The sequence below is a fragment of the Pseudoliparis swirei genome, chromosome 11 (genome assembly GCF_029220125.1).
Source record: "Pseudoliparis swirei isolate HS2019 ecotype Mariana Trench chromosome 11, NWPU_hadal_v1, whole genome shotgun sequence".
Lineage (NCBI taxonomy): Eukaryota > Metazoa > Chordata > Actinopteri > Perciformes > Liparidae > Pseudoliparis > Pseudoliparis swirei.
In genome coordinates, this window is record NC_079398.1 from 16,461,559 (window position 1) to 16,476,558 (window position 15,000).

At 46.0% G+C, this 15,000-nt stretch overlaps 1 protein-coding gene across 1 annotated transcript in view; it reads right to left on the bottom strand.

Annotated features, from left to right (window-relative positions):
- Positions 1-15,000, bottom strand: part of LOC130201452 (neuronal PAS domain-containing protein 3) — a 228,276-nt gene that overhangs the window by 128,195 nt on the left and 85,081 nt on the right. Inside the window, exon 3 of the mRNA XM_056426479.1 lies at positions 10,141-10,385. Within this exon, the coding sequence (XP_056282454.1) occupies positions 10,141-10,385 (245 nt within the window). The remainder of the gene's footprint in view (positions 1-10,140; positions 10,386-15,000) is intronic.

Genomic DNA, 15,000 nt, shown 5'->3' on the forward strand with positions numbered 1-15,000 from the left:
AAGCTAAACTTCAAACAGGAGCCTTGATGTTGATATCATTTAATAACATCAGGTCCTGTGCACACACACACACACACACACCAACACACAAACACATACAGACACACACACCTACACACACAGACACACACCTACACACGCACACACACATACACACACCAACACACCAACACACACACCAACACACACACACACCAACACACACACACACACACTCAGCTCTTATTTAAAATATTTTTTTATGACAGTTTCCTCTCGTTTCAGACCTTTTGCTATTAAATCTTGTTTCATGGTGGAAGTCGTAGTACTGCAGTGCTTCCTGTAGTATAAGTCGTAGTAATGCAGTACTTCCTGTAGTAGTCGTAGGACTGCAGTACTTCCTGAAGTAGGAGTCGTAGTACTGCAGTACTTCCTGCAGTAATTGTAGTACTGCAGTACTTCCTGTAGTAGAAGTCGTAGTAATGCAGTACTTCCTGTAGTAGTCGTAGGACTGCAGTACTTCCTGTAGTAGAAGTCGTAATACTGCAGTACTTCCTGCAGTAATTGTAGTACTGCAGTACTTCCTGTAGTAGAAGTCGTAGTAATGCAGTACTTCCTGTAGTAGAAGTAGTACTGCAGTACTTCCTGAAGTAGGAGTCGTAGTACTGCAGTACTTCCTGTAGTAGAAGTCGTAGTAATGCAGTACTTCCTGTAGTAGTCGTAGGACTGCAGTACTTCCTGTAGTAGAAGTCGTAATACTGCAGTACTTCCTGCAGTAATTGTAGTACTGCAGTACTTCCTGTAGTAGAAGTCGTAGTAATGCAGTACTTCCTGTAGTAGTCGTAGGACTGCAGTACTTCCTGTAGTAGAAGTCGTAGTAATGCAGTACTTCCTGTAGTAGTCGTAGTACTGCAGTACTTCCTGGAGTAGAAGTCGTAATACTGCAGTACTTCCTGCAGTAATTGTAGTACTGCAGTACTTCCTGTAGTAGTAGTCGTATTACTGCAGTACTTCCTGTAGTAGAAGTCGTAGTAATGCAGTACTTCCTGTAATAGTCGTAGGACTGCAGTACTTCCTGGAGTAGAAGTCGTAATACTGCAGTACTTCCTGCAGTAATTGTAGTACTGCAGTACTTCCTGTAGTAGTAGTAGTAGTAGTACTGCAGTACTCTCTCTTGATAATTTAACTTCTCGAAATCTAAACTCTCGGCGGTAAAAGAAAATTTTCACAAATCTGAAGAAGAAGAAGTTTCAGATCTGAGGATCTGATCTTCATGTTTACTCATTTCCTTTGATTCATCTGAGACTGAACTCGCTCCTCGTCTTCATCAACAAACACATCAAAGGCTCTTTAACTCCTGGTGGTTCTTTAAGTGTCTTTCCTCCTTTAAAAAATATAAAATAATCAATGAGTGAGATCAAAGGTTCTGATTTGCCGGCAGCCGGAGACGATCCGTCCTCCAGAGGGACAGACGGAGGAGGACGGATCGTCTACGCCTCAAAGCTACGATGTTCCTTAATAAACAACAGAAGAAGAGTCGCGTTAAAGGACAACAACAGATGCGGTGGGTCTTTGGTATGAAGAGGAAGACGAGGAAGAGGAGGAGGAGGGAAGGAAGTAGCCAGGGACGTAGGAAGTGGAAGGGAGAAAAATGCAGGTAAAGTTTCAAGTCTTCTTCTGTACAGCATGATGTCGTCATTTAGAGTGACACAGACCATAAAGCAGGGGATGCTTTAGGGGCGGGGCTACCAGGTGATTGACAGGTCGACACCAGAGACGTACACGGCGTCTCTACGTCGCTCCTCAGTCCAGATATGGTCACTTCATGTTCACTCGTTGCAAAATAAACCAAGATGGCGACGGCCAACAGGCCGAACTGGAGGCTTCAAGCCGTAATTAAACCACCGTCTTTTCTGAAGTGTGGTAAGTTTCCCGTGAACACGGAGCTTTATTTTGAAAGGAATGGATTTGTGTTAGTAAGTCCAGAAGTTACAGAGGGACACATTAGCCAACGTTGATAACTGGTCCAGATTTGGTCACTTCCTGTTCACTGGTTGCAGCAGCAGCAGCAACAACAACAACAACAACATGGCGACAGACAAACCATCATCCCCATGGCTCCGCCCACTTCTTGGTGAGGACGAATTGGAGCAACAATTCCTTTGAACATGTAAGATACAAAAAACGCTCACCCAATAAAATAAATGTTTTTAAAGCTTCACACCTGAAGGGACGGCTTTGAGAAGTCATGAAGCTTTTCTGTTCATCCACACAGAAAAAATGGAGGGATGGAGGGATGGGAGGAGGAGGGATGGGAGGAGGAGGGATGGGAGGAGGAGGCGTGTCTCGGAGCGCTATTCAGAATCGGCTCGGCCGCTAACGGAGCGTTGAGATGGCGGCTCAGCTGAACGCTTCATGGCCAAGCAAACACAAGCTCGACCGCCCTCTCTCTCTCTCTCTCTCTCTCCAGTGTATCTAAGTCTTTCTCTCTCTTTATTTCTGATGCATTCATCTCTATGACCTCCAAAACTCCCCCCGCCCTTTCATTTTAAATTGTAAAAATCCATCATCTGTGTATGGATGTGTTTATCTTTCAGTGTGTGTGTGTGTGTGTGTGTGTGTGTGTGTGTGTGTGTGTGTGTGTGTGTGTGTGTGTGTGTGTGTGTGTGTGTGTGTGTGTGTGTGTGTGCGGGCACATATCTGTCTGGCCTTTTAAGGGTTTAAGGGTTACAACTTTAAGGTGTTTAGAGGACCAGGACTAAACTGAGGTGTATAGAGGACCAGGACTACACTGAGGTGTATAGAGGACCAGGACTACACTGAGGTGTATAGAGGACCAGGACTACACTGAGGTGTATAGAGGACTAGGACTACACTGAGGTGTATAGAGGACCAGGACTACACTGAGGTGTATAGAGGACTCGGACTACACTGAGGTGTATAGAGGACCAGGACTACACTGAGGTGTATAGAGGACTCGGACTACACTGAGGTGTATAGAGGACCAGGACTACACTGAGGTGTATAGAGGACCAGGACTACACTGAGGTGTATAGAGGACTCGGACTACACTGAGGTGTATAGAGGACCAGGACTACACTGAGGTGTATAGAGGACTCGGACTACACTGAGGTGTATAGAGGACCAGGACTACACTGAGGTGTATAGAGGACTAGGACTACACTGAGGTGTATAGAGGACCAGGACTACACTGAGGTGTATAGAGGACTAGGACTACACTGAGGTGTATAGAGGACCAGGACTACACTGAGGTGTATAGAGGACCAGGACTACACTGAGGTGTATAGAGGACTCGGACTACACTGAGGTGTATAGAGGACCAGGACTACACTGAGGTGTATAGAGGACCAGGACTATACTGAGGTGTATAGAGGACTAGGACTACACTGAGGTGTATAGAGGACCAGGACTACACTGAGGTGTATAGAGGACCAGGACTACACTGAGGTGTATAGAGGACTCGGACTACACTGAGGTGTATAGAGGACTAGGACTACACTGAGGTGTATAGAGGACCAGGACTACACTGAGACTGGTTCAGGACCAGGTAAAGGCTAAACAAGAGGACGTGCTTCTCGTGGAGGAACTGTTTCCATCAGAGGATTAATCCGCTAGTCTGAGTCTCTTGAATATTGAATATATAACTGACAGTAATCCCTCATGAGAGAACATCCTCCTCAGCCTCCACCCCCCGACATGGTCTTCAGTCCCATTGAGCAGGTCCAGGCGGGGCGGGGAACCAACGCCCTCCCCAAACCACATGAACCCGACTTCTGTTCAGCACCCGCTTTCAGATGCTTCTGAACAAAGAAGCACGAGGAGTGACGCCTCCTGTCACCTCCACGGGGAGCCGAGACCACACACACACACACACATCTTCTCTGGACTGTGAGAATATTCATTACGTCCGCACACGAGACGCCACAATCCTGATTAAGAACCAATCTGTGGGGCCTGGCGGCAATTAATTCGGCTGGTGGAGAAATGTGTGTGTCGCAATTCTAACCAGACCGCATTGCGGTCTGGTTAGTTTGTGGTTCACTTCCTGGTGTTCACTTTCTCGTGTTTCACTTCCTGGTGTTTCACTTCCTGGTGTTTCACTTCTATGTGTTTCACTTTCATGTCTTTCACTTCCTCGTGTTTCACTTCCTCGTGTTTCACTTCCTCGTGTTTCACTTTCATGTCTTTCATTTCCTCGTGTTTCACTTCCTGATGTTTCACTTCCTGGTGTTTCTCTCCCTGGTGTTTCACTTCCTGGTGTTTCTCTTCCTGGTGTTTCACTTCCTGGTGGTTCAATTCCTGGTGTTTCTCTTCCTGGTGTTTCACTTCCTGGTGGTTCACTTCCTGGTGTTTCACTTCCTGGTGTTTCTCTTCCTGGTGTTTCACTTCCTGGTGTTTCACTTCCTGGGGGTTCACTTCCTGGTGTTTCTCTTCCTGGTGTTTAACTTCCTAGTTTTTCACTTCATGGGGGTTCCACTTCCTGGTGTTTCTCTTCCTGGTGTTTCTCTTCCTGGTGTTTCACTTCCTGGTGTTTCACTTCCTGGGGGTTCACTTCCTGGTGTTTCACTTCCTCAAGGGGGGTATCCTCTAGACGCCGAGAGGAGTCGAGGGGTGAAACTCCTTCAGCTCCCGTCCCGTCCAATCATCTGTCTTCGGCAATCGGGTGAAGAAGTAAATAAATATCTTTCTTCTCGTTTCATTCGGACATTTTGATTCACGATTAGCTGAAAGGAGAATTTAAAAATAAAGACAGAGAGTAAAAGGAAAGAAGAAGAAACGCCCTTTGAGACGTCGGTAACTAATGACCGACATACATCACCGCCGGCTACGACGAGCTAATCACAACTGATTGGAACTCTTTACTTTGTTCAACACGCGGTCCTCATGTCGCTTTTAATTCGATGTCAAAATAAAAGCTCGCCGTTTTTTTTCTTCTGAATATCCCGTTGGATGATCGATTGCCGAGGGCGCCGCACGCCGCCCTGCACGAGCCGATAACGTCCGTCCGTCTGGTGCGGCGGGGAAGCCGGTTAAAGCGATTAGAGGAGGACATTAGACGTGTAAGTGGGTTAGCAAGGACGGCTAATGGCCGCACGGCCTCGCCGTGATTAATACAGAGCAATGCCGATGGGAGTTTCCCGGAAACACTAAATGACGGGAGCCGGCGGGGGGGAGACGGTTATGCAGAGTAACACAAAGAACCAGCGTGTACCCGTCCGTCAGGAGGCTTTTATTGTTCGTCTTCAATTAGCGATCGGAGGATGAAGAGCATCAAACCAGAAGCCTCTCGAGGGCCCGGGGCCCTTAAACTGAAGCCGTTGAAACGAGCAGCGCCTCTTAAAGACGGCGTGAATGACCACCGCACCTCCTGGACCTCTAAAGGAAAACTCTTACCCCATAAAGTCCTCAAAGGGCTCGAGAAGTCTCTAAAGAACACACAGTACCCTGGAACTTGACTCAAAGGTCCTCAATGACCAAGAGAACTCTCGACAAACCCTAAATACCTGAAAAAGCACCTGGAACCTGTAAAGACCTGAAGACCCTGAGATAAATAATATATCGCCACTCATCTTCACTGAGAGAAGCCCCTCCCCATTTTCGGGGCTCCGGCCCAACGTGTGTGTATGGCAGCGAGCAAACATTTCACGGTCGTTTCGGCAAGGACGGCTTCTCATTGGCGGATGGAACGTGAATCTTGGGGTGCAAAAATGTGTGCCCTGGCCAATGACATTGTTTCTTATTTCACGTGACTGGACTATTCGGCCAATCAGAGACCGGTATCGTTCCCTCAGCCAGAGAGCTCCACGGAGCTCCACGAGCAGGTTGCTAACGGAGCTGGTTAGCTGGAGGCTCAGTGAGTAATGCGCTGTTTAGTTTCCCCTGTCTGTTGTTCCAAAGTCCTGGGACTGAAACTCTCTGGACTACAACGGGGGGAGGGATCTAAAGAGCTGCAGACAAGTGTAAATCACAAATCTTGCCGCAATTATCTAGCTAAGAGCATGAAGCTAACTCGCTAACAGCATGAAGCTAACCACCCTGTTTGCAGAGCAGCAGAAGGAGACCGAACTGGCATCGAAAACACAACGAAGAAGTTCTGAAAAACAGACACATTCCCTCAAGAATAATGAAACAGGCTGGTTACAGACATGATTGACTTTAACCAGAGAGTTATTGAGAAGTTTGCCAACTTTAAAGAGAGGAGGCTACTTTTCTTTACAGTAGTGGGTCTGCTGTGTCACCCAATGTAACATGTGATCTCTTTCTGACTCTATTCTGCTCTGAACCTCTTTCATGTGAGGGTGAAACTCTTTTATTTTGCAAACCTCTGAAACCCAACCCAATGTTCCTTAAAGCTGCTCTGAACCTCTCATGCCCAAAGTTACAGTGTGTTGATAGTTGTTGTTGGACATTGTTGAGCACGCTGTGTTCTTGAAATAAAGCTTTGTTTTTTACAATATTCTACTCAAAACCTCTTTTCTTCTCATTGTTGAGTGCTATTTAAACTGCGCCGCCCAACTGCGCCCCCCCCCCAAAATGTCACCAGCCGCCACTGCTAGAGGTGTGTGTGTGTGGGGGGGGGGGGGGGGGTTATTATGTGAAGAAGCAGCTGCTACGATTTATTTTTATTTTCCTCGAGTGAAGATGAGATCTATTGTGATTACAACTCTTTGTGTGTGTGAATGTGTGCGTGTGTGTGTGTGTGTGTGTGTGTGTGTGTGTGTGTGTGTGTGTGTGTGTGTGTGTGTGTGTGTGTGTGTGTGTGAGACAACAATTATCTTCCAGTGTGTGTACACGGAGTAGACTAGAACAATAGAGCTTATGGGTCGGTTCAGGACCGGATGCCGCGTTGTTGTTGTTGTTGTTGTTTTTGTCAGATATCACCTGGGGAGGACGACTAACCGCGAGTGTAACATCTGGAGCTCCCCGCGGTTCCTCCTCTACGATGTGTTCACGCTCACGGTGTGTTCAAAGACCGTCGGAGAGAAGGAAGAATCTGACGATAAGGACTGATTCTACAGCCCGGCTGTGATGAACAGAGCAGAGCCAACGAGCCCTCCTCCTCTCTGCACCTCCTCTACGAGCCCTCCTCCTCTCTGCACCTCCTCTCCCTCTGGAGGGGGGGGGGGGGGGGCGTGTTTACCCGGTGTTGGGTCACTGTGTTCTGAGGATAATGGAGGGAGCCATTAGCCAGCAGGCCGCTTCATAAACACGTCAGCTGGTACAAAGAGATCATAAGAGACCCCTCTCTCTCTCTCTCTCTCCTCCTCTCCCTCGCTCTCTCTCTCTCTCCTTCTCTCCCTCGCTCTCTCTCTCTCTCTCTCTCTCTCTCTCTGATACTCTCAGTCTATCTAATTGACTGCCTCGTTTATTTATCTCTCCGTCTCGTCTTCATGCCTTTCATTTTTCTACACAGTCTCTCTGTCTCTCTCTCCCTCTCTCTGTCTCTCTCTCTCTTTGTCTCTCTGTCTCTCTCGCTCTCTCGCTCTCTCTCTCTCGCTAAGCAGGAGGTTGATTTTGTGTATAAAGCGTCTGTCTGGCTCTATGTAATGCTGGAGTGGATGGGAGCACATACACACACACACACACACACTAACTAACACACACACACTGTCAGAGGGGATTGTTGTCAAATGGAGACGATGTTTCGCAACATGATTTTCCAACATGAAGCAGATATGAGCGACGGAAACATCGTAGCTAAACCTACGAATTCAAAGACCAGAGGAGTCGCCCCCTGGTGGTCAGGAGAGAGAATGCAGCTTTAACATTTACTTACATTATTAATAATAAAGAAATATTTAAAGGTGACTTACAAGAGATATGTTCACATTAAAACCCATGTAAGATGACCATGAGCACACACATACACTCTCTCTCACACACAACACACACTCACACACACCACCTTACGAGCGCCCGTACTGAGCTCAAAATAGGTTATTGGGTGCTATAAAAATGCCATAATTTATCTTTTAATAACCGAGAGAGAAGATATTTATACAGAATGTAAAGCAGCAGAGATTTGAGTGTGTGTGTGTTTGTATGTATGCGTGTGTGTGTGTGTGTGTATGTGTGTGTATGTGTGTGTGTGTGTGTTTGTATGTGTGTGTGTGTGTGTGTGTGTATGTGTGTGTGAGAAACATGTGAGCTTGTGCATTTATTCAGGTAAACGTGTTCCTAATATGTACATGTGTGTATTTGTGTTTTTGTTTGTAGGAGAGTGTGTGTGTGTTTGTGTGTGTACGTTAGTAAATGTGCGTGTGAGGGTGAGTGTGTGTGTGAGTCTGTGTGCGTCTGAGGGTGTGTGATTGTGTGTGTTTGTGTGCGTGTGTGTGTGTGTGGGATGGGAGTGTGCGTGTGCGTGTCTTGATTGTCGACCCGCTCATGAAGTGTGGCATTTTGGTGTCTGCTGCTCTCTGCATGCATAATGAATAGCCAGGTGTCGAAGGGGGTCACACACACACACACATTCACATTTACAAATGTAAACACACACACAGACACACACACTTACAAACGTACACACACAACAGACTGTCAGGCAGAAGCTGGAACACTCACTATTAGACACACACAGACGTATATTCAAACACACACACACACATATGCACACACAAACAGAGACACACGCACACAGACACACACAGGCGTGTCAGAGTGCTCAAAGGTCACGGGGCAGATGTCTGACAGGAAGTCAAAACCTCCAACAACAAACCAGAGAAGAGCCACTGATGGGTCAATTAGTCAAAGGTCAAGGAGGAGGAGGAGGAGGAGTAGGAAGAGGAGGAGGAAAAAGAGGAGGATGAGAAGGAGGAGGAAGAGGAGAAAGAGGAGGAGGAAGAAGAAGAGGTGAAGTGAGTTGAGAAATTATTATCAGTCATGAATCAACAGACTGAGAGAGGAGCACTTAATTTCTCCACCTGCACCTCCCGCTGCATTGTGACTATAGTTCATCATTATCATAACAGATTATATTTAGAACTACAAAATAAATATAAGAAAAAGATAATATAGAAGGAAAGAAAAAGGATTTAGGAAAGGAGATGAACAGAGGAAGTGATCTATGGAGAAAAGAAGAAGAAGAAGAAGAAGAAGAAGAAGAAGAAGAAGAAGAGAAAAAAAACAATGGAGGAGGATTTTATTTGTTGGTCAATCTGGAGGTGTATGGAGTCATCAATAAGGAGAACACACACACACACACACTAAAACACACACACACAGACAAACACACACACACACATTACCTGAACTGATGCAGAGCAGCTACACAGAGGCTCAACTCAATAACCCTTTGCACACACACAGACACACACACACTAAAACACTAAAAAAAACACACACACACATTAACACACACTAACACACATACCCACACAAACGCACACAGTATTCTGTGGGAGGATATTCATTCATTAGAGTCAGTCAATTGGAGAGAGAAGACAAACTAAACGCACGCACACACACACACCCACGGACACACACAAACACAGACACACACGCTTAAAGCACGCCACCAGATATTTCAGGCAATTTGCCTTCATCGACGTCCTTTTAGTAGCGAGCGCTCTGAGTGCGCCACACAAAGGGCGAACGAGAGAGTCATCAAGGCCTCATGTGTTATTAATAATATATAATATTATTTATAAATATACATATATTGATATAAATATGAATATATAAATGTATATATATATAAATATATAAATGTATATATATAAATGTACATATATTTATATTTATAAATGAATGTATATATATAAATATATACATTTACATATATATAAAATAAAAGAATTAGCTGAATTATATATATATATATATTTTTATAAATATATATACCTATTTATATTTATATATAGATACAAATGTATATATATATATATATATATATTTTTTTTTCAATCTAACAAGCCACACAAGCCGGTGATCAAATCCGTAAATACGGTAATAGTAGACATGAGTTCAGTGGGAAGCTCTTAGCGTGTGGTTACTCTAGAAGGATCCGTGGGCAGTCGAGCTCAGGAGGTTCCTCGCTGTGACCTTTGACCCCAACGACACGGCCAAAACATAAACAAGGACGCCTCCTTTAACCAATCGGCTCCCTTCACGAGTGCCGCTCCCTTAAGCCCCGGCCCCTACCTTTGACGGAGGTGTTGGGCGGCGGCCCCTCCATGCGCAGGTTCCAGGCCGGGTCCCCCTGGTTGGCGAAGTCCCTCATCTTCAGGTAGCTGATGGTGAGGCGGATGATGGAGGCCTTGTCCAGCTGGCTGGTGATGGCGCCCGGCAGCGGCAGCATCTTGGCCAGCTCGTAGAACTCAAAGTTCTCCTTCCCTCGCCGCGACCGCGCCGCGTCACGGGACTTCTCCTTCCTCAGCGCCTGCAGCCTGGGGGGGAGGAGTCAGAGGAGTCATCGTTAGAGGTGCAGGAGAGCCGTGACTACACCTCCTGTTATTGGTTCCTCACACGACTCCTTCAAGGAGAACCACGAGGAACGTCCACCTGCGTATCCTCATTTCCTAATCCCTCCCTCCCTTCCTAGTTTCCTCCCCTTCTCCCTTCCTCCTTCCTCCTTTCTTCCCTCCTCCCTCCTCATTTCTCCCTTCCTCCCTCCTCCCTTCCCCATTCCTCCCTCCTCATTTCTCTTTTCCTCCCTCCTCCTCCTTTCCTTCCTCCCTCTTCCTTTCCTTCCTCCCTCTTCCTTTCCTTCCTTCTCCTTTCCTCCTTTCCTCCCTTACTCCCTCATCCCCCCTCCTTTCCTCCCTCCTCCTTCCTCCCTTCCTTCCTCCTCCCTTCTGCTCCTCCTTTCCCCTTTTCCTCCCTCCTCCCTTTCTGACTCCTCCTTCCTCCCTTCTTCCCTTCCTCCCTTCCTCCTCCCTCCTCCCTTCTCCTTGCCTCCCTCCTCATTTCCTCCTTTCCTCCCTCTCATCATCATCCGACGCCGTTATTCAATTCAATTCAATTCAATTCGATTCAGTTTATTTGTATAGCCCATTTTCACAAATTACAAATTTGTCTCAGAGTGCTTTACAATCTGTACATATAGACATCCCTGTCCCAAAACCTCACAGATCAGGAAAAACTCCAAAATAACCCTTCAGGGGGAAAAAAGGGAAGAAACCTTCAGGGGATCCCTCTCCAAGATGGAAAGAAGTAATATATGTAATGTGTACAGAAGGAATCATTATACAGAAATTAAAACACAGTAACAACACAATCAATGAATATGAAAGAGTGTATGAATAGTTGGTAGTACGCATATTCCATGATCGAGACCTCCACGAACCATCAGGCAGATGGAGGTAGAGAGGTGGAGTGGGCGGAGTATCAACAGGGCCATGGCATAGTTGGTAGTAGGAATATTTCACGATCCAGACCTCGATGATCCATCAGGCAGACAAGATCTATGACGTCTCATAGCGTCATCAGACCCTATGAGACGTGAAGTCAAAAGGACTCCGGGGAGAAAGCAGAGTTAGTAATGTGCAATAGAGAGAGGAAAATTCATCCATAAGGAGAGAAAAAAGAGGAGATAGGTGCTCGGTGCATCCTAAACGTCCCCCAGCAGCTATACGCCTATAGCAGCATATCAAGGGGCTGGACCAGGTGAACCTGATTCAGCCCTAACTATAAGCTCTGTCAAAGAGGAAAGTCTTAAGTCTACTCTTAAATGAGGTGACTGTGTCTGCCTCCCGGACTGAAGGTGAAGCTGGTTCCATAAAAGAGGAGCTTGATAACTAAAGGCTCTGGCTCCCATTCTACTTTTTAAGACTCTAGGAACTACAAGTAGTCCCACATTTAGTGAGCGTAGCTCTCTAGTGGGGCAATATGGTATTACAAGCTCCTTAAGATATGATGGAGCATCACCAATCAAGGCTTTGTAGGTTAAGAGAAGAATTTTAAAAGTGATTCTTGATTTTACAGGGAGTCAGTGCAGAGCAGCTAGTGCAGGAGTGATGTGATCTCTGTTCTTAGTTTTAGTGAGAATACGAGCTGCAGCATTCTGGATCAACTGGAGGGACATAAGAGACTTATTAGAGCAGCCTGATAATAAGGAGTTGCAGTAATCCAGTCTAGAAGTAACGAACGCGTGACGAACACGGAGTGATTCTTGATAATATTGCCCAAAGGAAGCATGTATAAGGTAAATAAAATTGGTCCAAGCACAGAACCTTGTGGAACTCCGTGACTAACGTTGCTGGTTATCGAGGCTTCATCGTTTACAAATACAAACTGAGATTGATCTGATAAATAGGATTTAAACAAACTTAGTGTTGTACCTGAAATGCCAATCGACTGCTCCAGTCTCTGTAACAGGATGTCATGGTCAATGGTGTCGAATGCAGCACTAAGGTCTAACAAGACCAGTACGGAGATGAGTCCTTTATCTGATGCCATTAAGAGGTCATTTGTAATTTTCACCAGTGCTGTCTCTGTGCTGTGTTGTTTTCTAAATCCTGACTGAAACTCCTCAAATAAACTATTATGATGTAGAAATTCACACAACTGATTAGCGACCACTTTCTCAAGGATCTTGGAGAGGAAGGAGAGGTTAGAGATCGGTCTGTAGTTAGCCAACACCTCTGGATCCAGAGTGGGCTTCTTCAGGAGAGGTTTAATGACAGCTACTTTGAAGGAATGTGTAACATACATAAAGTCATTACCACTGAGGTCTATAGGAATACTCGGCTCCACAGAGCTGTGACTCTCTGTCAGCCTGGCTACAGTGCTGAAGAGAAACCTGGGGTTGTTCTTATTTTTCTCTATTACTGATGAGTAATAGGCTGCTCTGGCATTACGGAGGGCCTTCTTATATGTTTTAAGACTATCTCGCCAAACTAAGCGGGATTCTTCCAGATTAGTCGAACGCCATATGCTTTCAAGCTTTCGTGACGTTTGCTTTAGTTTGCGGGTCTGAGGGTTATACCAGGGAGCAAACCTCCTCTGCCTCACTGTCTTCTTCTTCAGAGGGGCTATCGAGTCCAGTGTCATTCTCAGAGAGCCTATGGCACTGTCAACAAGATGATCAATCTGGGATGGACTAAAGTTAGACCAGGAGTCCTCTGTTATATCGAGACGTGGTATTGAATCAAATGCAGAAGGAATCGCTTCTTTAAATTTAGCTACAGCACTGTCAGTTAGACATCTGGTGAAGAAACTTTTGACTAACGGAGTACACTCTGGTAGTATAAACTCAAAAGTTATGAGGTTGTGGTCTGACAGAAGAGGATTCTGTGGGAAGACCTTCAAATGCTCAATGTCAACGCCATATGTAAGAACAAGATCAAGGGTGTGGCCAAAGCTGTGAGTGGGTTTCTGTACTCTCTGACAGAAGCCAATCGAGTCCAACAATGAGATGAATGCAGCACCTAGGCAATCATTATCAACATCCACATGAATATTAAAATCTCCTACAATAACAACTTTATCAGTTTTAAGAACTAAACTTGATATAAATTCTGAAAGTTCAGATATAAACTGTGAATATGGACCTGGTGGCCGGTACAGAATCACAAATAGAATTGGCTGTAGTGTTTTCCAGGTTGGATGTGAAAGACAAAGAACAAGGCTTTCAAATGAGGTGTAGTTTAATTTAGGTTGAGGATTTATTAATAGGCTCGAGTCAAAGATGGCTGATACTCCACCTCCTCGACCGGTGCCTCGAGGAATGTGAGTATTAATATGACTTGGAGGAGTCGATTCATTTAGGCTGACATATTCTTCATGACTCAGCAGGTTTCAGTTAGACAACATAAATCAATGTGATTATCTGATATTAAATCATTTAGTAACACAGCTTTAGATGACAGAGATCTAATATTTAGGAGACCACATTTAATCATCCTGTTTTGTTGCACTGCTGAAATAATGGTGTTAACTTGTATAAGGTTATTGTGTACGACTCCTCTTCTGCTTACTTTTGATTTATTTAATTGAAGTGGCCGTGGGACAGACACAGTCTCTACTCTAAAGTCATGGGTGGGTAACTGCTCGAATGGAAGAGCAGAGAAGGGTGTTAAACTACAACTCTGCTACCGGTTCCTCATCTGAACCCTGGATTGTCATGGATTAAGTCCGGTGATCAACTTGGTCATGTTCGCAGAAACGAGACGCCCTCCGTCCAACGTGGGATGGATGCCGTTCCTCCTCATCAGATCAGGTTTTCCCCAGAAAGTCTTCCAGTTGTCTACGTAGCCCACATTATTCGCTGGGCACCACCTCGACAGCCAGCGGTTGAAAGACGACATTCGGCTAAACAATTCGTCATTGATCAAATTTGGGAGAGGGCCAGAGAAAATTACGGTGTCCGACAACGTCTTGGCATAAGCACACACGGATTCCACATTAATTTTAGTGACCTCCGACCGGCGGACTCGGGAGTCATTACCACCGGCGTGTATTACAATCTGACTGTATCTACGCTTATCGCAGCAGTTTCAAACAAGACTCCACGTCGCCCGCTCTGGCCCCCGGGAGGCACACGACTCTGGTCCGCGGCTTCGCTATTTTCACGTTCCTGACTATAGAGCTCCCGATAACCAGGGTGTGCTCCTCAGCGGGTGTGTCGCTGAGCAGGGAAAACTGGTTGGAAACGTGAAGTGGTTGGTGCACAGCGGGCTTCTGTGTAGACTTACTACTCCTGCGAACAGTTACCCAACCATCCGGCTGCACGGTTACCGCCGGGGAACAGCTATCAGCTGACTGTAGCTCCGCGCCGACTACGGGAGAGGGCGGGCTAACTAGCATAGCTGTCTGAGCTTCGATAGCGCGGAGCCGTGCATCGAACCCACTTAGACCTGCCTCCAACCTAGCAAATAAACTACACTTGTTGCATGTATCGTTATCATTAAGGGAGGCAGGGGGATAACTATACATGAGACACACTGAGCAAGAGGGAGCGGGAGGGGGAGAAGAAGAAGTCATGCTCGCTGCTGAGCTGGCAACCGGAGCTTACCGGAAGAGTGAGATGATGCGTTCAGGAGCAGCTGCTATTGAGGCGTT